Here is a 23,820-nt window from a genome sequence, read left to right on the forward strand (position 1 = left end):
TTTTTTGTGTGATATTTTTGCCTAGTGTGAGTTACTGGTAAGTGGTCTGCTGTAGGCTGGTGAGCCTTGCTGCCTCAACAGTTAGGTACTGCACTGCTCACCATAACAGCACATGCACCCTTTTCAGCTTCCGTTATGTTCTTGGGGTGGGGGATACATATACTTCATCTTTTTAGCTTGTCCCACCAGTAGCCCACATCCTTAACCCTCAGGACCAAGGGCTGGAGCAATCCCAAGTTGGGTCAGGACAATCCCAACTACAACTAGAGGCTGGGCAGAGACTGGGCTGAGAGCAGCCCTGACGAAAAGCACCAAGGGTTGGGGCTGATTGATTGACAAGAAGCTCACCATGAGCCAGCAGTGTGCACTTGCAGCCCAGAGAGCCAACCATGTCCTGGGCTGATCAAAAGAAATGTGACCAGCAGACTGAGGGAGGTGATTTTCCCCCTCTGCTCCTGTGAGACCTCACATGCAGTCCTGCGTTCAGTTTTGGGGCCCCTGACACAAGAGGGACATGGAGCTGCTTAAGCAACTCCAGAGGAGGGCCATGAAGATGATCAGAGGGCTGGAGCACCTCTCCTATGGAGACAGGCTGAGAGAGTTGGGCTTGTTCAGCCCCGAGAAGAGAAGGCTCCAGGGAGACCTTAGAGCAGCCTTCCAGTGCCTAAAGGGAGACTACAAGAAATCTGGAGAGGAACTTTTTATAAGGGCATGTAGTGACAGGACAGGAGGGAACGACTTTAAACTAGAACAGCAGAGATTTAGATCAGGTATCAGGAATAAGTTCTTTACTGTGAGGGTGGCGAGGCACTGGAACAGGTTGCCCAGAGAAGCTGGCAGTGTTCAAGGCCAGGCTGGACAGAGCTTTGAGCAACCTGGTCTACTGGAAGGTTCCAAACCCCATGGCAGGGGTTTGGAACTAGATGATCTTTAAGGTCCCTTCCAACCCAAACCGTCGTATGAGTCTGTGATTCTATGACCCTTGTCCAAAGCAGAGGCAAGACCCTGCTCAGCAGAGCCAAGGTAGTCCCACACTTGCCCTAGTGAACACTATGGTCCAATTGGAACATGGCGTGCCCTGAGGTAGTAAGGGTGAGCTGGCTGTGGAAATGCTTGGTACCAACCGACCTTTTTCCTATACCCACAGCAGAGATGGGACCCCAAATAAGCAGGATGTTCCTTTTCCCCAACTCCTATAAGCTGGAAGGATTTTAGTGATTTTCAGAGATAGTTCACTTACACCTTTGAGTCAGAGGCCTCCTGTCCCAGCCACTGTCACCAATCTACTGTCTTGGTTTTGGCTGGGATAGTTAATTTTCCTCCTAGTGGCTGGTGCAGTGCTGTGTTTTGGCTTCAGTCCGAGAACAATGCTGATAGCACACCAATGTTTTAGCTGTTGCTCAGTAGCACTTACCCCAATCAAGGGCTTTTCAGTCTCATGTTCTGCCAATGAGGAGGGACACAAGGAGCCGGGAGGAAGCAGAGACAGGACACCTGACCCAAACTAGCCAAAGGGGTATTCCATACCACAGCACGTCATGCCCAGTATATAAACCAGGGGGAGTTACCCGGAAGGGCCAGATCGCTGCTCGGGTCGGGCTGGGTAGTGGTTGGTGGGTACAGCAATGGTACTGTACATCACTTGAGTTTATTGTTTATTTTCCTTTTCCCTTTTAGTTTTATATTCTCTCCCCTTGTTATTTCCCTTATCATTATTATCAGTAGTGGTTTTATATTATACTTCAGTTATTGGACTGTTCTTATCTCAACCCGTGGGGTTTACATTCTTTTGATTCTCCTCCCTACCCTGCCCGGGGGGTGGGAAGGGAGGGGTGAGCGAGCAGCTGCGTGGTTCTGAGTTACTGGCTGGGCTTAAATCATAACATCTACTCTGGATGCTGGGGCCTGGTGCAGGATGGACACCTGTCCATCCTTCCAAGTAACTTTGATGGTAGGAGGCGATAGTGGCACTTGAGCAGCAGGTGGCACTCTTGCACCACCATCCAGGCTAGAGAGAGCACCTTTGCTTATCTTGTACCAGGTCCTGATCTTAATATGTTTTCAGTTCTGGTAAATAAGCTCCCCCCTCCCGGCCCAAGAGTGTTGTAAGACAAAAGTAAGAATTTCAGATGGTTATTCTTAAAGGTGATACAGAACCAGGGCTAAACCTAGAACTGAAGTTTCCTGCTTGGCAGTGCTGCTGGATACTGCTAAAGGAAATTATTTCAAGCAGTGTTCTTAATTCTGTCATTTCAGGTTGTCATCTTTACACTTATACTCTATATAATACTCTAAATGCTTAGCCTGCCTCCACCCCATAGAATAGTGTGTGGAAAATTCTCAATTAGGACAATATTGTGGCTGTTTTGTTAAAATAACAAACATCAAAATCTACAACCTGGTCCTGTTGGCAAGACCATTTCTTGCTGGAATAGTTTTCCCACAGAGTTCCTTTAAGATGGACAGTTACAAAATTCAATGTATTGACCACAGCTTATTCCTTTCCTGGCATTTACTTGACTTCAATGGTGTTATTTCACATCATTATTTGTTTCAAATCACTTACTTCACGTTCATCCTTCAATATTCATCCCACATCACCACCCTCTGTTGCTGTAGCACCATTTATAATGCCTTCAAAGACATGATTCAGTATTATATTACAAGTCCCATACCCTCCCCCCCCCAGTATATATACACCATATATAACAGGACTTACTACGTTTAAGAGGTCTTCAAAGGCTTTTGGAACAAGTATTACAAAATGAAATGATGAGAGAAACTTACTATATATTTCTACAATTTGTAGAAATATACAGAATCATTCCTTCAGAATTTGTCTGAGGAAAATTTGAGAGAACATGGTTGTTGGAGTCAGAAAGATACCTGACACGGCTGTCTGCATAGACACCTCCACATAGGCTATCGTGAGGCAGGCAAAGTCATAGCACGGTTTACAGAGAACTGAAAACACACAGACCTCCAGGAGGGAAAAGAAAGTGATGTGTTTTCAGTTAAAGAAAGAAATGGATAAAATTTCACTTTGCCTCTGAAGAATTCTGTCCTTTTTCATTAAATCCTCAAGTGATTCTCCTCTGGCTATTTACATCCTGCAGAGCTTCAGTGGAAAGTTCTCCGTGATGAGATGATCATCGTGCAGAAGGACAACGATGTTCACTTCAAACTCTGCAAGAGGGAGATAAAAAAGTAAAAAAACAAAAAAACAAACAAACAAACAAACAAAAAAACCAAAGAAGGAGACCAAACAGAATAGTTTGGGTTGGAAAGGACCTTAAGATCATCTAGTTCCAACCCCCCTGCCCTGGGCAAGGACGCCTCACACTAGATCATGTCGCCCAAGGCTCTGTCCAACCTGGCCTTGAATGCTGCCAGGGATGGAGCATTCACGACTTCCTTGGGCAACCTGTTCCAGTGCCTCATCACCCTCACAGTAAAGAACTTCTTCCTTATATCTAACCTGAACTTTCCCTGTTTAAGTTTAAACCCATTACTCCTTGTCCTATTCGCTACAGTCCCTGATGAAGAGTCCCTTGTGGATCTGAACTGTAGCAATAGGAGGAGAGGCAGGCAGGTCCTGCTCTCACGCACAGCACTTCACAGAGCAGTTCCAAGCCACTCCAGTACCCTGGATTTTCCTGTGGCATGAACATGGTACTCCAGGCAGAACCCCACCCCAGGCATCCCACCCAATCCTTGGACCATTCCTAGAGAACCTTGGTTTGTTCTCATCTTTGGGATTCCTCTGGATTCATTTCTGCATCACTGATAAACTATGACATACAGCCTTCCAGACAAGAGGCAGAGTTCAAGCCTCCAAGATTGATGCTTTGAGAAAGATACCTCACACCAATATGCATTGCTCAGGCATGTTAGTGAAACAGCTGGGGAGCAGACTCCTCCCCTCCTGTCAGCACATAACCTTAGAATCGTGCATCACATATGGCCTTATGAAATTAAACACCAAAATAAAATAAGCCCACAAACTAGGATAAAAAAATTTTCAAAATCTGCTCTTTAGATAGTATATTGTGTTTTTCAAAACCAAAATCAGATCGATAATGAATCCTAAGTAGAGACAGGATACGAAATCAGGTAAAGTTAATAAATGAAGGAAACCAGAGAGCAAATTAAACGGAAAATAACTGTCCTTTTTTGGAATCTTCATAACTTCTTAAAAGTAGATACTACACTAACAGGAGCCATTTGTCACTTTAAATTGCTGTTCAACAGCTAGAAATGGCAAAAAGAGTAGTAGTACTCTGGGGAAACATCACCGTACACATCAGGTGTGAGAAAGTTCTTGAGGGAACAGGTAAACAGGTAGGCAAAGCTGGAAAACTAGCTGTGCACATTTGTCCAAGGTGTACAGCAGAAAAGTTCCAGGGACTTCAGCTAGGAAGGACCCTAAAGGCAGTGACTTGTAGCTTCAATTTGATACAATAAAACTAAAAAAGAACCACCCATAGATTCCAGCAGGATGAAGGGAAGAAAACAGGCTAGCAACGAGAATTTTTGCAGTAATTACTTGAACAAGTGAGGAAAATCCTAAATTTCAGGTATTTATTAAGGAAAATGTTAGATTTTGGCAACAGTAAGCAGGAAGAAGTAGCTGGTAGATCAAGAAAAGCAAAGTCACATGCAAAAAGAAAAGCCACATGCAGCCTAACTTTACTTCTACTTCTGAGTCTGTGCAGCAAGAGAATGGGAAACAAAAAGGAGAGGAAATGGAAAGAGAAGTTCTCAGTGATGGTGAAAAGAAAGAAGGGATCATCTTGGCATTTTATTCTTGGCCTATTACTCAAGTGTTTAATCACATGTAACTTTTGGTAGAAAAAAAACCCCAAGCCTGCCACTACACTGCTGCTCCTGTCCCTTTACCATATAATTCTAGTAGTGAGAAGTAGCTTAATAGATGCACAGCTGCTTTTAGTTCTAAGTATTTGGGCTGTATTTTCTCAATCTACATGAAATACAGCAGACTACAGTCCTGTTCAGGGACTGCAGGGAAACAAAGTGATGTCCTTGATGCTTCTTGCAGCACTGGCAGCGATTTATCCTGTTACCTGCCAGAAGCTGAAGTGAAACTTAGAAACTTCCCTCAGGTGAAAGACACTGACACAGTATAAAGCCCTACACACTTACCAACTTTGAAGTTTGTTGTTTCCAGGGTAGGGCAGGTGAACAACCTGGGAAACACCATGTATATAGGAACTGGCAGGCCCCTGCAGACATCTCCATCAGCAATCTGAATATTCTGTATCTCTGTGGCATCTCTGGCATACCCTTCCGCGCACCCTGGTGAAAGCGGGAGATTCAGAGGGAAAGGAAAGGGAGAAGAGAACACAGTGGCCAAAATTTAAAACAAAGATACACCAGGGCTAGGGGGTGAGATATGTGTGGGCAAAACATTTTGCCCTTTGACCTGCAAGTTTTCACATTAGCAATCTGAGTTAAGGATCACAGAGATTATTTAAATCAATGTTTGGACTGTTCCACCTCAAGCACAAAACAATTTTTTGCAAGTCTTTTTAATTATATGGCTTTTGACAATCTTTCATATTTAAGCTGAAAGATCACAGGCAGTAATTACTGCAGCCTGTTCTATACACATTCCATTGACAGAGAAACTTACCACAGGTTTCCACACGTACTAACTGCAGCTCGATACTTTTGACTGCAGCCTCTGCATTCTCCACTATCAGCTGCCCCGTCAGTGGCTGCGTAATGATACAGTTTGTAGAACTGAGATGACCTCTGATGAGAAATTTTGGAAGTGAGGCTCTCTAAAAAGATTGGGAGGAGCGGGGAAGAGAAAAAGACACAACTGTAAAAGCAGACCAAGAAAAAAATCCCTTACAGAAAGGTATCAAAATATGTAGGAAATCCCAAAAAGCTGCGAAGTTGAGAATTTAAAAGTTCAGAAATGCCTCAAGTAACTCAATCTCCTTACATATGCATCCTTATGCAGATGCATTAAGATACCTCTTACTACCCCTGTTCCCCTTGACAGGAATCCCCCCCTACTCATTCCATCCACAGGAGCTTTTTCCTGGGATGCACTGACAAAACCTGGCTATTGCAATTAATCCAGAAGTCAGAACTGCATGGTGAAAGAGGTAGGCTGGCAGGAACTAACAGGATGGTCAAGCAGGCTGGCAGTGCTCTAAAAACCACATGCTGGTCCCATTTTGTTACAGATTACAATATAGTCTCTCATTTCAGTGATTTTCCTACCCTTTTAAATTTCTCTCTCCTAGCCGCTAGTATTGGGAGGGAAGACAGACATTTTAAAACCTTTGTTTGATGCAAGATGTAGCATACTGCGTATGTACTGAGATACCAATTAAGGACAACTAATAAAGAGCTTAATTTACATACAGGATCACACTTTCAACATTTTCTTAACAACAAGCATGTTTCCTACTTTTTAAGGAAGAAGCAGTGAGAACAGCTGATCAAGGATGACAATCTATAAATCAGTTTCTATGAAAGACCAAAGCAGGGGGTTTGCTCCCCCTGCCCTCCCCTTTTTTTAGGCCAGCAGGCACCACAGATATTCTCTGCTAGCAGAAAAACTTGTGTGCCACAAGACCCAATTACAAGTACTGGCAGGAGGCATACTGAAACAGTCAAGCTTTCTACCCACATCTTCAGCTCATATCTTCACCATCCAACTTTTTCCAAGCTCTTTGAGCATCCTGCTCTAACCTTCCCCTTCTTTTACAAGCCTTATTCTTCTCTCCTTAATTTTTTGTTATTGTCATCTTTGATGTTAGCCCCTACCTTCCAACCATCTGTTCACACTTGCTTGTGGCATCGGATTTCCTTGCCCATGTAACTGATTTTCCCTTCTTCCAAACCAACTCTCTTGTCGAAAGCTTTTTTCCCCCATTCTGTTTGTTTTGCTTCTGAGTCCTGGCTGCCAGTAGCAATGGCAGAAAAGTTCTCCTCAGCTATTGTTTAGACTGTTTCACTCAGATACCCAACACCTCTGCAGAATTTAGCTGTTCCACTCAAAACAAATCTTTGAGGGAAATAAAAAGAAAGGAATTTTCATGCGTTTAGTAAATGAGTATTTTCTCCTAACTTAAATAATAGAAGTTGCATTCCTGACAAAACCACCCTATGAAATACTGAGTACTAATGATGTATTAGTAAAATGCTTTTTTATTGTATGATCCCTCACCAGGTTCTTCTCATCACCACTATGAGTAAACACTCATAGCTGTTTATAGCAAAAAAGAGTTGCTTCCCTGCTTCACTGGGACATCATATAACTATGCCCTGAAGTTTAGCGGTCAGAAACCTAACGGAGAGAGATAAAAAGAACTTGCAGAATGAGAACTCAAGGCCATTTTCCTCAATCTTAGTCTATAAGACCTGTTTTTTTAAAGGTACTAATCTTGTTGGCACTCTTCATATTTTAATCCTAGCTAGGTTTTCTCTCATGGGGCCTATCTTCTAGTTCATAATCCCCCTCAGAGAATCAAGAACATAGAAGCAAATCAATCCTGTTTTTTTCATCCAACCTCTCTCTGCTTTGCTTGGCTACTTTAAACCTTCTGATCAGTTTTCTAGTAGTCCGCCAGAAATTATAGGTCTGTCAATCTCCAGACAAGCAGAGAATTGAAATTTTAATGTTTTAAATATACCAAAACAGTGACTTTTTCTAGCTGTCCACTGGGTTGTCACTTCAGACCATACATTTCATAAATTTTTCTGAGACCTGCTAGCACTGTTTGTGCTACCATACACATTCAATACCATTCCTTAAACAGCTCCACAATTAAACACCAACATCTGTTGGATCAGAGATGTCAGAAGTTTTAGAACCTACTTTTGTGGTTATGTACTTGAAATAGAGAAAGGCACAAGGTCTGCTAAGAAAGAGCTTTTAATGGACGGGACTTTCATGATGTACGCCACCAAATTTTTTGCTATACCAGTGAGTAGAATATCAAGATACAGAAAAGAAAGAAGAAACAGAAAATCATTTATATGGAAACATGGTTTGTAGGAACAGCAGACTGCTGAGAGCTTAGTATTTAGCAGTAGTCTCAAAAGAAATTTTACTATCAAGAATAGTTATTATATCCTTATCTTTAGAAAGACATGCTTTCAGCATGCAGCAGCCTCCAAAGACATGAGAGGCTGCTGGACACAACCTGCTCATCCTCTAACTTAGCTGGTTTGTTTTCTAGAATCCTCTCCTCCATGCTCAAGAATGGCCTATTCCAACATGCAGAATGTCAAGCAAAGGCAGGAAAAGACCTACATGGATGAAAAAGATGCTACTGATAAAATCATAACAAGGAAGTATACAGAAGATGGAAGTAACCCAGGAGGAACATAAAAACAGTATCCAAGTGTGCAGGGATGGCTTTGGGAAAGCCAAAGACCACCTGGAGTTAAATCAAGACACATGGAGGACAACATGGACCTAGTGACAAAGGACGTGAAAAGGACAGAGGCACTTAATGTCTTCTCTGCCTTGGACTTTACTGATAAGATTTGCCTTCAGAAATCCCAGGCCCTTGCAACCACAGGGAAAGTCTGGAGCAAGGAAGTGTTATTTTTGGCAGAGAAGGAGCAAGTTAGAGAACACTTAAACAGACTGGATGTACACAAGTCCATCAGATCTTATGGGACGCACTCACAAGTGCTGAGGAAACTGACCCATGTCCCCATGAGGCCAACCTCAATTATCTTTGTAAGGCCGTCATGAACAAAAAAGGTTCCTGAGGAACAGAAGGCAGTAAACATCACCCTTACCTTTAATTATTTATTCTTAATTCTGTGAGGGTGGTCAAACACTAACATTGCCGAGCGGTTGCAAGTTCCCATCCTTTGAGATATTGAAAGCTTGACTACACATGGCCCTGCGCAACCTGCTCTAGATGACTCTGCTCTAAGCACAGGGCTGGACTAACCAATCTCCAGAAGTCCCTTCTAGCCATAGTGATTCTGGGAACATGAAGAATAAGGTCAACAATAGCATGAAACAACTGGACAGCTGAATAAGAGGTCTGTTTTGAAAAACAAGTGGAAGAATAGGTCTAAATTCAGAAGTCTGGGGCTAAGAGCAATGGAAGACAAATTGGGGATGCAGAAGAGAAACCTAAAGCGGGAACATAGTCCCATTAACAAAAAGAGCACAAGAGGAAAATCTGGAAAAAACAGAAAAGGTTCAGAAAGCTAAAAGACCAAGACAGCTACTACTGTTCATCCAGACTTCCCAAAGCCACATGGGGCTGTAAAAAAAAGGCTTAAACAAGGATCCAAATATACATTTTTAAAGGATCTTGACTACACATGGTTTAGAATGGCTTTCCTTGCTCCACTACCATCTTTCAGAAAAATTGTAAAAATGTTTAACCATTACCAAACAAAAGTTCCCCCTTACATTAGCCACCACTATTACAAGAGATCAGGCAGAATCACTTTACTGCTTACAAAAGTAAAAAAAAGAAAAGGGAGGGAAAAAGGCAGAGAGAGCTGATTATCTGCAGGACAGCATTTAATCATTCCTCTCTTATTCTCACTAAGAATCACACAGGCATTACATTTAAATAATACGAAAACCCTTACCTCTTTAACATTTTGCAAAGTTTCAGGAGTAATTGTGAAGTCTACTGGGCTTGGCATCAGTTTCCCTTTCTGTGACTACAAGTAATGAAAGAGTTAAACTGTAAAACCATGATTTATGAAACACACACAGAGAATCTTAAAAAAGATAAAGTCAAGCAACTATGGGATGTTTCAGGATTTTCTTCATACTAAAAGTATGCATCTATAATAAAAAAAAAAATTGTATTTCCTGCCTTTGTTATTAAATAACGTTACAACATTGTCTAAGTACAAGTCACAACGCAACACAAATCTGAACTGTAGAAACAAAACCATGTCAGTTTTTGGTTACTCTGTATTTGCCATTGCTTTAAACAGTAACAACCTCTCAACTCTCCATTTGTAAGTTTTTGGCATACACTCTACCTACACTGGAGGAGAAAAAGGGAAAACAAAACCAAATCATGTGGCTGACTAACACACCTGGAAATAAAGAAATACACTACCTATGTGAAGCATAGGGTACACCTTAGAAAACAGTTAAATTTCACATTTCTGTATTTACAAATAATTGCATTTTATGTATCACTTGCAATGTTTCCTTTTGTTATTAATACTTAGTGAATTTGGGCACTGCAGAGAGAGGGAGATTATAAATGAACTTGCTTCATTGCTTCAAACATGTTTGAGCACAAACATCTCTGAGCACTCTGAACTCCTGCTGCTGCCCCTTCTATAACAACTTGGGTCTTGTAAGCCATCCTCACATTAGCAGATCCTCGGATGGTGGAATGAAGTGTAGCATTGATTTAATGGGCCTAGCATTCTAGCTTCTTTAACTGTAAAATAAACAAAACTTGGCCCAGCTTTCCATGCTGGAGAAGCAATTTTGGGGGCACATTATTAGAGTTCTTCAGTATCTATTTACACCATTTATCACAAAACCAAGAAGTCTTTAAGTGGCTGAATGGTCCCTGAGCTCTGTTGAGATGGCAGCCTGTCCTCTGCATCAGGAAGGCAAGCTTTGCTTACCATTCACCAACCTCTCTCTCCATCCCCATCTCAGTGAGGTGCACTGTCTTGCCCCTACATATTTAGAATAAGTGGCCAGCACAGCATCAATTCTGAGTCACAACTGTACATAATTGGGAGTTGGCAGAGCACACCACCATCAATGGGCTTAACTTGAATTCTTAGTTAGGATCTACCCTCACTGCTTAAGAATTCAAAATAGCTTCTGCTGCCCAGCTGCAAGATGGAAGATATTAGCAGAAGACTTGACTGTATTTTCCCATAAATGACTAACTCTGGCAAACAATAAAGTTAAGGGAAATGGTACATTGAGCACTGACAGCGAGAATTATATGTTCAGTAAAACCTCATTAATTCACCCTGACTGAGAGATTCATGATTTACTGACTTGTGATCTAAGAAGTGCTGTAGTGGGAACAAGAAATAAACCCAGGAAACTGCACAGTATGTAATTTGTTCACTATTTTGACAAGTGTGGCTTACTTATAATGTAATAATGGACCAATAAAGTGTAGCATAATATTTTAGAAAAAATGAAATCTTACCAACAGGAAACTTCTTCATAGCACCTAGCTAAATCTTTAAAAAAGCTACTAAATCTTTTAAAAGGCACTACAGAACTAAAATAACCTATTTCCACCATTATTCATAAGTAAAACAAATGAGTCTAATACTTTACAGTCCCGTTAAGAGTTCAAAGGACTGATACAAACAGTATGTTCTAACAAGTTGTGGGTGGAAAAAGATACTTAATTAGGCCTGCACAGGCTGTACTGACATCAGATGCTCTGGACATGCATAAAGTCAATATAAACTAGAAACCAATCTGATAAAGGAACTTCAAATTACAAGCAGCAAAGTGTTCCTTGTGAAACAATCAAACCTCATCCCATGATGGTATCTCCACAGGAGGAATGCTGTCTCCATGCTGCTAACTGCAGGATGTGGATATTTGTTAACCTAGTTATCTTAGCATATTGCCAACCATGGACTTACTTAATAGCAAAGGTGATTAAGCTGACAAGCTTCTTATTTCCAGCTTGATGCAATCCCAGCTTTGATACTTTGAGTCAGGGCTCTAAATTGTAATTAGTCATCTGAATAACAGATATCAGATACTTTCTCTTCACCAACAAACTCCTATTTTTAGGACAAGCATTGTTGGTGCCTAGAACCTTTGGCTAACAAATGCTCAGATAACCTGAAACAGTGTTTAGAAGAACACCATAATGTTTAACCACACCAGTGTTTCAGAACTGAAAGGATGAATAAGAGAATAAACTCAGTACAGTATAAAAACATCTTATAAGCCAAATCCTCTTTATACTATTTTCTTTAAATGAAGAGAGATGTGTTATTCTAATCAGAAGCAACTGACACCCTATCTCTTCTGGATGGTTTTGTTTTGAGGCCATCTTCCTTTACTCGTACATATCCCTATAAATATATATACACGTTTAATTTTTGTTATTACAAATTACATGGTTTTACTTGGTTTTCAAACTTACTGCCAAACTTTACATAAACTGGAAAAAAAAAGATTAAATCTCACTTTGTACAGCTAATACAAATCACACTTACCAGTGAGTGGACAATGAATTCACACGTCTTAGTTAGGTCTTTTGCCAGCAGAGAACGTCTCATATCACACCGTAGGGTATACTAGCAAGAACAGGATGGCAGAGAAGAAACAGAGAGCCTTAATTAAGATTTGCTCTCTCTTTCCCTTTTCATCTTTTTATTGCATATGTGCAGAATCTTACTGTTATTAATATTTAAGGCATCATCTAACACAGATTAGTATGCAATGTACACACATTGCGTGTGATGGGGAAAGGGGAAGGAGGTAAGAGTTATAGTGATTTTAGATACTCCCAAATGAAAGTTGATTTTTCTTTGAGTTTACAGTCCCCATGTCATTTGCAAAAGCTTTCCATATCTTCTGCATTATATAACAACCTGTAAGATTGAGGGACTAATTCACTGACAGAGAGTAGTATTCTTGTATGGCTTCAGCACCCAAATTACATTAGTTAAGAGTGATTATGGTACTGCTTTTCACCATGCTTTGGATAAGTGATTATCAGTAAGATATATTCATAGCCCCTCTAATTCTAAATCTACTGTAAGATTTAAATATGCATATAACTGTTACCACTGTTAATGGGGAACTGTCTTCAACCATACATTTGAACTTAAAAGCAGCAGCCTGCAGTAAAATCAGGCAACAAGGTTAATTTTGCTGTTCACTGTTCAAAACCTTGCTGACAATTTCCTCCCATTTCTCCCCTAAAAAAAGTGAGCCATAAACCAGGGACTCAAAAATAGTAGGAGCTTGGTTATCACAGTAATCATATACTTCAGCATCTATAACACAGCTGTTCAACATTACAAGATACGGAATTTGTTGGGGTGGTTTGGGTTTTGTTTTGTTTGTTTTGTTTTTACTTCCTTCTTTACAGATGAGGAATTGGCAAAAACAGGTGCAGTCAAACTAGATGCTGATTCAGCTTCATAACTGCTAGTTCATGATGCCTCTCTGCACATAACCTGAATATACATGCAAGAAAGACACTGGGGAGCATTACCTTTCCCCTGCCCTCACAGACTATGGTTTCCACTGAAGTTGATCACTGTTGAGCAAACCTTCTATTACTGCACTACACTTGACTCGGACCAGGGAACACAGTGCAATGAGGCAGCAAGACCACACAGGCCTTGCAATTTGGCCCACAGCCTCCCCATCAGTGGATAATTAGAAAGTCACCACAACAGAGCAGAGTCCTGAATCTTGAAACTGAACCCCCAGCTAACATGCTAGTACCCAGATCAAGAAAGAGGGGTTTGCTTCTAAATTTGGACTTGGACAGAGGGCTAGGAAGTGTTTCTTAAACTGCACCTCAACACTACATTTTCCTCTTCAGGAGAGCACAACTGTCACAGGTTGGCTGAAATCTAATGATTAACCTTTTAATTACATTTTATTCCCAACTTGTAAAGAGAAGCTATGTCTATGAGAGAGGGAACAACAAACAAAACAAATATTCACCACTAAAGTATACCTTAAAACAACTGATATTGATCATAGGCAAGTTATCTGGATATGGAAAGCAACTCAACCAGTTTTGCACCATTTTTGACATACCTACTACAAACAACAGATGTTACATTAGGAAGAAAGCCAAGGCTGAAAAAACATATGAGAAGTACTTAAAACATCTGGATGTAGACAAAAAAACAGGGAATTTTTCTTCTAGTTACTTCTGATAGGCTAGTAGGTAGGGGGTTTTCTGTGGGTTTCTGGATTGTTAGGGTTTGTTTTTAAATCCGAGACTGTAATATGTTCAGCTAAATAGCCAATAGTTTTATACTTTGTCATCAAATTCAATACTCAGTGAGCTACAAGTGGGAAAAAAATAAAGCAAACACAAAACGAAGCCCAACAAACAAAAGAAAAACACACACAGACACACAAAAAGAATAAAACACCAGCTTTATAATCCACTGATTTTTCATCAGCAGTGGTTTTAAAATTTTTGCATTTAATGCCTCCTTCAACTTTTTCCTTGAAGAAAAAAAAAAAACCCAATCCAACCCAAAACGTACTCCTCAATAAGAAAAAGCACTGTCTAACACAATATTTACATTCAAGAAACGGCTGTAGACCTCCCCCTCAAAAAAAACCCAAAAAAAAAACCTGACAAGCTCACACACAAAAAACCCCAACCCAAAACCCAAACAAATGAACCCACCTATGGTAAGACAATTTTTAACTAAAAAAGGTTAAGTTTCAAACCTGTGTTTTGAACAAAAGGACACTGTGGTGCGGTCTTTTTTCATGAAGAAAATGTAGTTATCTACAACATAAGGAGGGATCAAATATATACTACGTAGCTCTGTAAAGGTATTTCAGGCAAGACATCTTGTTACTGTTCTGTTTATGCCATCATTCTTTAAATATTTACTCCATTATGGAAGGCCTGAAACACTAAGTGGTGAAAAGATTTCCTCTAGTTAGAGGATACCTCTCATAAATGAATGTAGGAAAACAGACTCTGAACACTAAGTAGCTTTGTTACTGTAGGATTTATCCCTGTGTCTTAAAATGTATCTGGTAAGTCAATAAACTTAATTTTTAACATTTTAGTATTATTAGCAGTAATTGGTTGTCTATTGTGCTAACAAAGTCTCACTGGTACTAGGCTAGCAGTACACACACTTGTATCTGGGGGGTATGTACCACTATACAGATTATCTACAAAAAGTAAATGCAACTTCTTTCACAATAGAATCAGAACCCTGTAAAAGAGCTGTACGAGATCTAACAAGCATGGCAAATGTATTTGATTCTTTTTTAACCCTAAACTCCTCTTCCCAGTATGCTTTTAATTCTCTCTTATACTCTGCATGTCACATCTAATTAGTTTCATTACTATCAACTACTTCCAATGAAAAGCTTAAACTTGCTGGAAAAGGGAACAGACATCACAACATCATTTTTTTAAAGCAACATTATATTGATAGGATTCTGAGATCTCAGGATGGTTCCTTTGCCACATTTAAGAAGTGGTACCACTGTAGAAAGTGTTGACTCCTAGAAACTCGAAGTGAAAAACTAGAAACTACCCAGAAACCAGTACTTTAAAGGTTAACTTGTATCATTATTTTTAATCTTAAATTATATCTAGAAAATACAGTACACACCAGAAGAATGCTGTATTAATAAAGGGAAGCTTAAAAGATACTTACTTCAAAGGATCTCTGACTTTCTGCTCATTCTTCAAATTAGAGAAAAGATACTGCACTATAAAAACTCTATTGCAAAACTTTAGCCTCTGCTTCCACGGAATAAAAGATGCTTTAGAGTAAATACATGCTGGAAATAACTAAAGTTCGGATTTTCTTTGCAGATATGACTGCCTTACCTGAATATTAACAAAGACACCATGATATGTCTCATACAGAACTTTGTTGCCCTTTGTATGCAATGGAAATTCAAACGGAATTTCTGTCTTGCCACTGGGAAGCTTCCCTGGTTTTACCATTTCAATAGTGCTGTTAATAATTTGAATAGGCTGCAAAGATAAATATTAAGAGGTTTAGCTTGAAGTAGAGTGACAGCCCCACCATTTCAAGAACCAGCAACACCCACTGAATGGACTTCCTGAATTTCGAGAAACTCAGGTGTTTATTCACAGCACAGAGCATCATTCAGTAACCATACTATTTGTTACTGTATTTCAGCCCCAAAGAAAACTCTTAAATCAGTGTGAGTTCCTCCCTCAAAATGTCATCATATATCACTAGATAATACTGAGCATTTCTCTGCTTTCTATCATTTACATAGCATGAAGTGCTCTAACTACCTGAAAGTCATTAAGGAAAGATTTAATTTGAGAAAAAAGAAAAAGGTTTTGTGCTAAAAATACTAACTTGCACAGGTCTTACCTTGACAGAGTTATAGAAGGCTTCGAACACACCCACACTTTTGGCACTAAGCTGCAGATTTACCGATCCTTCCATTGTCAATGAGATACCTTGGTGCTGGACTGTGTCCTTACTTGTTATGACCACGACTCCAGAAAGAACTTCCTAATAGAAGAAAAGACAACAGGAAAATATTTGTTTAAATAAATTTCTTCTATAGCTGTGACTCAGGCAGTGTGCTAGCTGATTTCCAAACTCAAAACCACTGTTCCTAGAGAACAGTCTAACCTTGTCAGACAAGACAAATATAATGAAAGCAGTGTGAGGAAGAGACCTCTGTACTTCTAGTTTGCTTTCTTTAAAAATATTGTCCTCTTCCTTGCAGAAGTACTGATCCAAACTTCGATTTCTTTTGAAAGTTTCAAGATCTTCCTCTCCAGAAAGATGAAAAATATCCTCATGAACAACTATCAGGTCAGTTGGTAATAAACAAGTTCCATTTCACATGATAGAATGAAATCCCAAGAGGAATTTTTATATGACGAGTGGGACAGTCAGACATGGGAGGTGAAAGAGATGGCATAACTGTGAAAGTGATGGCCAAGCTGAGGATAAGACTCACTTCAAGAGTGGAGTGGAATAGGTTTAAAATAAATAAATAAATAAATAGTTGCTCTGCTACACACCAGAAAATTCCATGCTACAATGGGAAATCAAAGGCACAAGTTGTATGAGTCAAACAATGTGTCACTTATCCCATTAAGAATGTTTTGTCAACTAAACGGTATTTGCACAAGAACACCGCATCTTGAAAGTATCAACTCAGAAGTTCTAACACTGAAAAAAAAAAAAAAAAAGAGATTAACTGCAGGAGAACAACACACAGTTCATTTTACATACCCCATAGAGAGTTCCCCTCTCCTACAACAGAGGATCCACTCCAAGTCACTGTTCAACGTCAAACATTCATACACATCTGGAAATATCAGCAAGCGATTTGAGAACCTGAAGAAAGTTTCTGAGGGCTAACCTTCTCTTCTGCTAGGTGGTAATGGTCCCTGCACCTTCACCAGGCTTGTAAGCTAGACACCAAACTACAGGTCACTCCAACCAAAGAATAATTCAGACTGCCCACTCTACACTCGACCAGCTAAAACCAGTCTAGTTATGTACATCTCTGACAGACGCTATTTGAATTTTGCCAGCCTTTTGTCTTTACTAGAAGTACAGGATGACAATATAGAAAATGGGTCAGGCGGTTTAAAGCAGAACAGGACAGCAGTAGAACATCAAGCATCACAACAAAGGCTGACACACTGCAAGTCTGAAAAGAGGACCTGCAGCAATTGGGAAATGCCAGGAACAGGAGGCACAAGCACAAAAGGACATTGAAGAAAAGCTGACCTAAATACTGTACTGCTTTGCTAACAGGCTTTAATTAGTACAAGCAATTAGGTTATTGCTTTGAAAAACGAGTACAGCTGAACTATAAGAAGCAAGGACAATTCTGAACATACAAAATGCTTTAATAAATGAGAACAGTCTCCCACCACCCAGCAACAACCTACTCCAGAGCTACTGCCTACATACTTTCACACGGTAAGGGTGTATGTATTTGGGGCAGAACGAAGAGTGACTTGAAGTTATATATGAATTTTTCTTATAACACTCAATGTCTCTTAAGAAATAAAAAAAAAAAAAAAAGAACCCCCACCTCAAAACCACTTTCTAACAAAACTTTAAAGGTCACTAGTGTGGGGGAGAGGGAAGAATCATGAAAAAGATGCAGTAGTATTTATTTATATAATATTCGTATTTCTGTTTGAAGTGTGGGGAGGTGGTCAGCTATGTATTTTCTGGGGAAGAGTTATTTTGTGTAAGGCCAGAGTCCCCTCTAAATACAAAGCTGTCAGTAAACATGTCCTTCTTAAAAGTAAAAAATCAAAGAACATAAGCCTACCAAGATGTTAAAACACTTACAGCTGGCACATAATTTATGAGAAAACTTTAGTTTTGCAAAACATTTGCAAACATGTACCATTTGCAAAAGCTATGCAGCATCATGTCATACTAAAATAGTACTGTTCTTTAACACCACAAAACTAAAGGCACAGAGGTAGTCATCACTGGAATCAATTCCCATGTACTACAATGTAGTAAATTACAATCAGCTGCTGTTGTTCACTTTTTACCTTCTCCCTTACTAGAAATGCCTCATGGCTTCACCATGCGACACCAAAACTTTGCAAGATGGAACTAAGCTAATACAGTTATATACAGAATTATTCATCTCAACAAAGTAACCATCCATAGGAAGGCCAGTGTATTATGTGAAGCAGACAGAGAAATGAGGTACTAGTTCTAAACTGCAAACGAAACATCCTTGTAAGAATGTCTCAGGTTAATAATCCTAAAAAGCTCTTTTGGCTTTCTGTTCTCAGTTCCTTAACACTCAGATACGTACATGACACTTTCAACCTGCTTCATCTGATCCAACAGCACAATTCCTTGCTTCTCTAGTTGTGGTGCAGAATTATCCAAGTCTGGCTGAGGACAATTTGGAATGATCTTAAATCAATAACACAAAATGGTTCATAACACAGCACAGAATCTCATCTTGAGAGTCCTAAGCCATATCTATAGACTTCTAACTGAACTAGACAGCAATGCGGTACCTATAAACTTTACGTAAGGACTGGGAGGATCGAAGCACACACTACAGTCCCCCATAAATTGTTAAGAAAATTACTTTTAGTGTTAAAATTTATACCAATTCCAATCTGTTTACACTGTCAGATCTGTTTGCTACATTAATGAGCTAGAAAAAAGAATTTTAGCTAGATATTATGTATTTTCAGATTGTATCTAATCACTTGACAGCATCCTTAATAGGAAAAAAATAAAAATCAGTGTAATTTTTTTTCTTTTCTCAAATGCAAGGTAGCTTTGAATAAGTAACGAACCACGAGGCAGGTTTTAAGACCACTTGAAATCTGTCATCAAGCTTTTTGAGGTGTTGACAATAGCAGAGGACATCGTATCTAATGCCATACAGAAATGCCTAACATTTCTCTCATTCCATTTGATAGCCACTATACATCTATGGATTAAGCTTATCCTTACTTTGGTAGAATGCAAGCCCACGGTCAGTTGGTTACCAACAAGACGCCTTAGGTTCCTTTTAGATTCCACTTTCCACATCACAGGCATTCACTTTTAGGACAAACAGTTGACAATTTAAAAATTCACATTCGGGTACATCACATTTACTAAATATTCCTGAATATTTTCTTCCACATCTATTCCTCTAGGCAAGCTACCTGCAAATCTTAAGTACGTATTCTTTTGATTATTTAGACAGAAACTGACCACATTCAATAGAAAAAGCCTGCTAGATCCAACTAACTAGTCATTAGATGCTTTAAAACCTCAATGCTCAGATATACTAATTAGTTTGCCTTTTTTTAGAGAAAAGGAAAAGGCTTCCTTACAGGCAAATTCTGATGTAAGTATATTTTGGAGTCACTTGTCACTAAAAGTCTTGGCTGATGTTAACTATGGTACCTTTCTTTGCACAATGCATTTTTCAGGCCTTTCAGCCTACAATTCTTCTAATTATCAATCTCAGACTTCCTCCAGTCATCCTGTTTGGGTTTTCCAAATAAAACGCATCATTAGTTGTGCCTGTCCCCCCATTCTTCTAGCATTCCAGAGTTTACTAAATGAGCCTCAATGGCTCAAGAATTCAAGTCCAATTAAATAAAGAGTCTCCTGAACACAGATCTTCTGTTCTTAGAAACTTAAATACAGTTTTACTGCAATAAGCTGTATTTTGCTAATATAGGATGTGCTATTTATTAGGATCCATTTTACTGTCTTTTTATTCTCAAATCCCCTTTTTATATTTTTTTCTTTAACAATGCTATTACTTTTTTGGTCCAAGAAGTGGGAAGCTTCTTTTTTACTCACAATTTAAAGCAATCTGTTTAAGCCAGCTTTTCTCAAATTGAAGTCTGGACAAAATAAAGGTCTTTGTTTATTTAGTTCCTCCAGTTTCTGGTGATTATAAATAATGAGTACAGAAATTGCTTACTGTTTATCACAGCATGTTATTTTAACCAACTTCCTTTTTAAAAACAGGAACACAGTCTCAGGCTTGCACGATGCATGACTATTTTATGAATTTTGTGTCTAATTTCTCCCAATTAAAAAAGAGCAGTCAACACAGAAGCAAAGAACAACTAAAAATAACAAAACAGTTGCCTACTCAACTACCTAGAACTAAAGAAAGTCTTAGGAAGTGAAGTGACTTCCACTTGGCATAGGAGATTGCGTTGCAACAACGAGAAATGCTTGAAATCAGCTGGATTTAGTATAACCAAGGTCCCTGTGACAGGATGAGAGGTAGTCTGACCCAACCCAAAACAACAGGGAAGGTTTTGAAGGTTCTATTGTATGATATTTCAGGACCAAAGAGAAATTTTAAATATCTTGACGTGGTCGGAAAAGCCGGTAATGAAATGCATGCATCACTCTGACCTTACAAAGAGCAAAAAAGAAGTTATTCAGCCTTAATTTTCCTGGTCAGCTATTTGCTTTAGACACACCCTTATCTTCTCCACTCACCAGCCTTCTCATAGGTACTTTCAACAATATTTTTCCCTAACAGGACTCTAATTCAGTTCTGCAATAAAATTAGGTATAAGTTTGTTAACTTTCAGAGTTCTTCCCTATAAGTTTTTAATATAAACTCCCACACCTTCAGGGCCTTATTCAGTACAGAATTTACCATTAAGAGATTCTCAGAACAGTTACTTGTTAAATATGGGTCTCTCCTCTATCTGTTCCCCTTTACCCTTTCCCTGCTTGAGGGAATAAAGATTTGTAGCAAATACACTCAACAGTTGTAAAGATGCAGGTTGACATACACACAACAGATTGAGAGATGCGGATTGCTAAAAACCCTAATTCATCCAGACTACACACTCTCAAGATATTCAAAACTAGAGCTGGAATGGTAATGCCATGCTGATTCTTCCTTTGAAGGTGGCTGAATTCAGCCATGGCCATTACCAGTTCTTTGGTCTATTATCACCTAAAATTACAGGCCGAGATCCTTTAGACTGCTCTTCATCCATCCCACTTTGTCCAGTTTCCTGCTTGACTATGGATCTTCTGTTGGCCATCCACAAGACTGCTCTGATACCAACTGTTCAATACGCTGTGTTCTAGTTGGAAAACATGCATAAGAAAAAAAAAAAAAATTATCTGTGGAATCATGGGCATCCTTTTTTGTTTATTATCGTTATTATTTGTTTTGAGTGTCTTGCAACCAAATACTATCCGCTTCCCTGATCTGGCTTACTGCATAGCCAATACTGTCAGCACAAGAAAGGTGGCAGAAATTAAATGCTAGGTGAGTGGCATGATCTCAGGCAAATTATGACTTATAAAGCTCAGTAACATTTTAGCAACTTTTTATGCTGTTATGATGCAACAGGCATAACAAAAATACTATTATGCCAGTGCATAATTTAGACATCACCTTCTTCCATACCCAAATGCAGCTTTAAATACATTGGGAGGGGGTGAGGGGGTGTGGTGTAATGTGGAAATCAAGTCTAGCCTACTGTCTTCAAATTAATAACTAGACATATATACTGGGATGAACCACTGTGTTTACTAAAGGAATCCCTTCATTTTCAAGTAGCACTGATGCAAGCGTATTTTGGGATGAAAGTTGCCATAGACTAAAGGTATTATTAGCATAGCTACTGTCACTGAAGTATACAATAACCAGTAAATTTCTAAAAATAAATGATGACAAACCAAACCTCAAAACCAAACCTGTGTATATTCTATGCCTAATTGAAGAGAGATCTGCAATTCCTTCATGTCCCTATGAAATTTCTATTAAAAATTCATTATGTGTTTCTAGTGTACAGTTCTTTCATCATGTTTTCATACCACTCAAGACCTCCAAATTTCAAGCCTAGTTAACGAACTAAAATTATAAACCTTTTCACATGGAGCTAAAGTAGGAGCAAACACACAATACTGACAGATTTACTAACCATAAATATCTTATTTAATTCCAGCTTAAAGACAGAAGAAATATCCCCTTACTGTAAAATAATTCAGTTTAAAGTAATATAAAGCGAGCCAAGTGAAGAAACTGAAAATGGGCACAGCAATACGGTACTGAAATAAATAACTAATGTCCTTCTGCTAAAGTACATTAGGAAAACAATGTGAAAGCGAGATACAGAAAGCAGCCTTTACCACTATGACACCATACCTAAAGCATGTGCTGTTCACAAACTGATAATTCAGCTTTATGAAAGTCATCCTTTAGGTGATTTGATAGTTGCAGAACAGATGCTTCATACCCTTCCACTCAAATCTGTTTAAAGCAGTTTTCTGGCATTGAAAACATTTAATACATTGAAACAAGCTTTATACACTGCAACAACCAAAACTTCTAACATACAGGAAAGCAATGTGTGAAAAGGATAAAATGAATGCCAAAAACATAAGCCAAATGGGGTTTTTATTTTTAAATTGTGCTTGAAGTCTTCAACAATGAAAAGAAGCAGAACGTTTTTCCAAGCAGCTGCACAAGTTGGAAGTATGCACAATCACTTTATTACTATCAACAACTACATCAGTGGAAAAAGTACTTTATCTAAGAGGAGATTTCCTATCAGGTGCAAACAACATCTTGAGACACTTTCAGGTTTCTTGCAGAGCACAGAAACGAAACAAGACTGTAACCTGCATACCGTATTGAAGCACCAGACTTGCTGTAATGCACAAGTATAAATGACTGAACAACACTTCCCTATAGGTGAACTCCACAGTCACTCCTCGGGGGGCCTTGCTCCTTCCTTCCTTCCCTCCCTCCCGAAGCCCTGCCGCCCTCCCCAGAGACATACTGGTGGTCCTCCCTCAGCACCGTCGCGCTAGCTGGGGACAAGGGGAGGACAAAAAGCCGGCTTTAATCCTAAAGCCGTGCCGGAGCCCAGCAGCGCTATGCTACAGGAGGCAGCAGGAACCCGTGGCGTCCTCGGTAAGGGACCTAAGGGGGAGACACAGGGCGGGCAGGGGAGATAGAGAAGGAAAGCTCAGGATAGAAGTCAAACTTCCCCAGCGCGCCGGCAACTGCCCGCAAGCCCCGCTACAGCCCCATCTCCACGGCAAAGGACGGCGTAAAGTAGGACGCGCCCTGCTGCCTCAGAGCGCCCAGGACGTTCCCGGGCTGCCGGCAAGTCCAGGGCACGGCGGCACCGGGCGGAGCACGGGGGTTCCGCGGCACCATGCACGGAGCCGGGAGCGGGCCGCACTCACCCCGCAGCGATAGACCTTGTTGGCCCGCTTGATCTTGATGTCCAGCGCCGTGCCCATCACTATCGCTGCCGCGACGTGTCACGTGGCGGCGCACGGATCACATGACCCAGCCCGGAGGAAGGCAGCCCTTCCGCAGCCACCCGCTTCCGCCCGCAGGGGTGGGTGCGTGTGCCTGTCCGCGAACATCCGGGTCTCCAGCGGCGTCATTTCTCAGCCGGTGACCGCGTTTCCCGGCTGGCTCCGCCCGCTTCCTCACTACCATGGCAACGGGGAGGAGGCGGGGGCTTCCCGCCGGGCGGGGGCCGAGAAAGGGTGCGGCGGCACGCCCCGGGCGCTGACGGCAGCTCCGGGATGGGCCCGCCGCGGGCGCCGCCTCGCCTGGCCGGGCCTGGTGGGACGTGTCGGCGGCGGCGCCCGCGCGAAGGC

At 40.3% G+C, this 23,820-nt stretch overlaps 1 protein-coding gene across 2 annotated transcripts; it reads right to left on the reverse strand.

Moving 5' to 3' along the window:
• Nucleotides 1-2,461: 2,461 nt before the first annotated feature.
• VPS26C (VPS26 endosomal protein sorting factor C) lies at nt 2,462-23,820 on the reverse strand. 2 transcript variants are annotated; one of them, XM_030471996.2, is made up of 8 exons: nt 23,395-23,820; nt 16,069-16,212; nt 15,546-15,695; nt 12,202-12,282; nt 9,610-9,684; nt 5,654-5,804; nt 5,164-5,316; nt 2,462-3,186 (listed from the first exon to the last, which is right to left on the reverse strand). In XM_030471996.2, exons 1-8 carry the CDS (start codon nt 23,449-23,451, stop codon nt 3,104-3,106), a joined length of 894 nt encoding a protein of 297 aa, XP_030327856.1. In that variant the 5' UTR covers nt 23,452-23,820; the 3' UTR covers nt 2,462-3,103. The 2 variants fall into 2 exon arrangements, with proteins under 2 accessions (XP_030327856.1, XP_030327862.1); XM_030472002.1 differs by lacking the exon at nt 23,395-23,820 and adding an exon at nt 16,336-21,183.

This window comes from Strigops habroptila, chromosome 2, assembly GCF_004027225.2.
Source record: "Strigops habroptila isolate Jane chromosome 2, bStrHab1.2.pri, whole genome shotgun sequence".
Taxonomy (NCBI): domain Eukaryota; kingdom Metazoa; phylum Chordata; class Aves; order Psittaciformes; family Psittacidae; genus Strigops; species Strigops habroptila.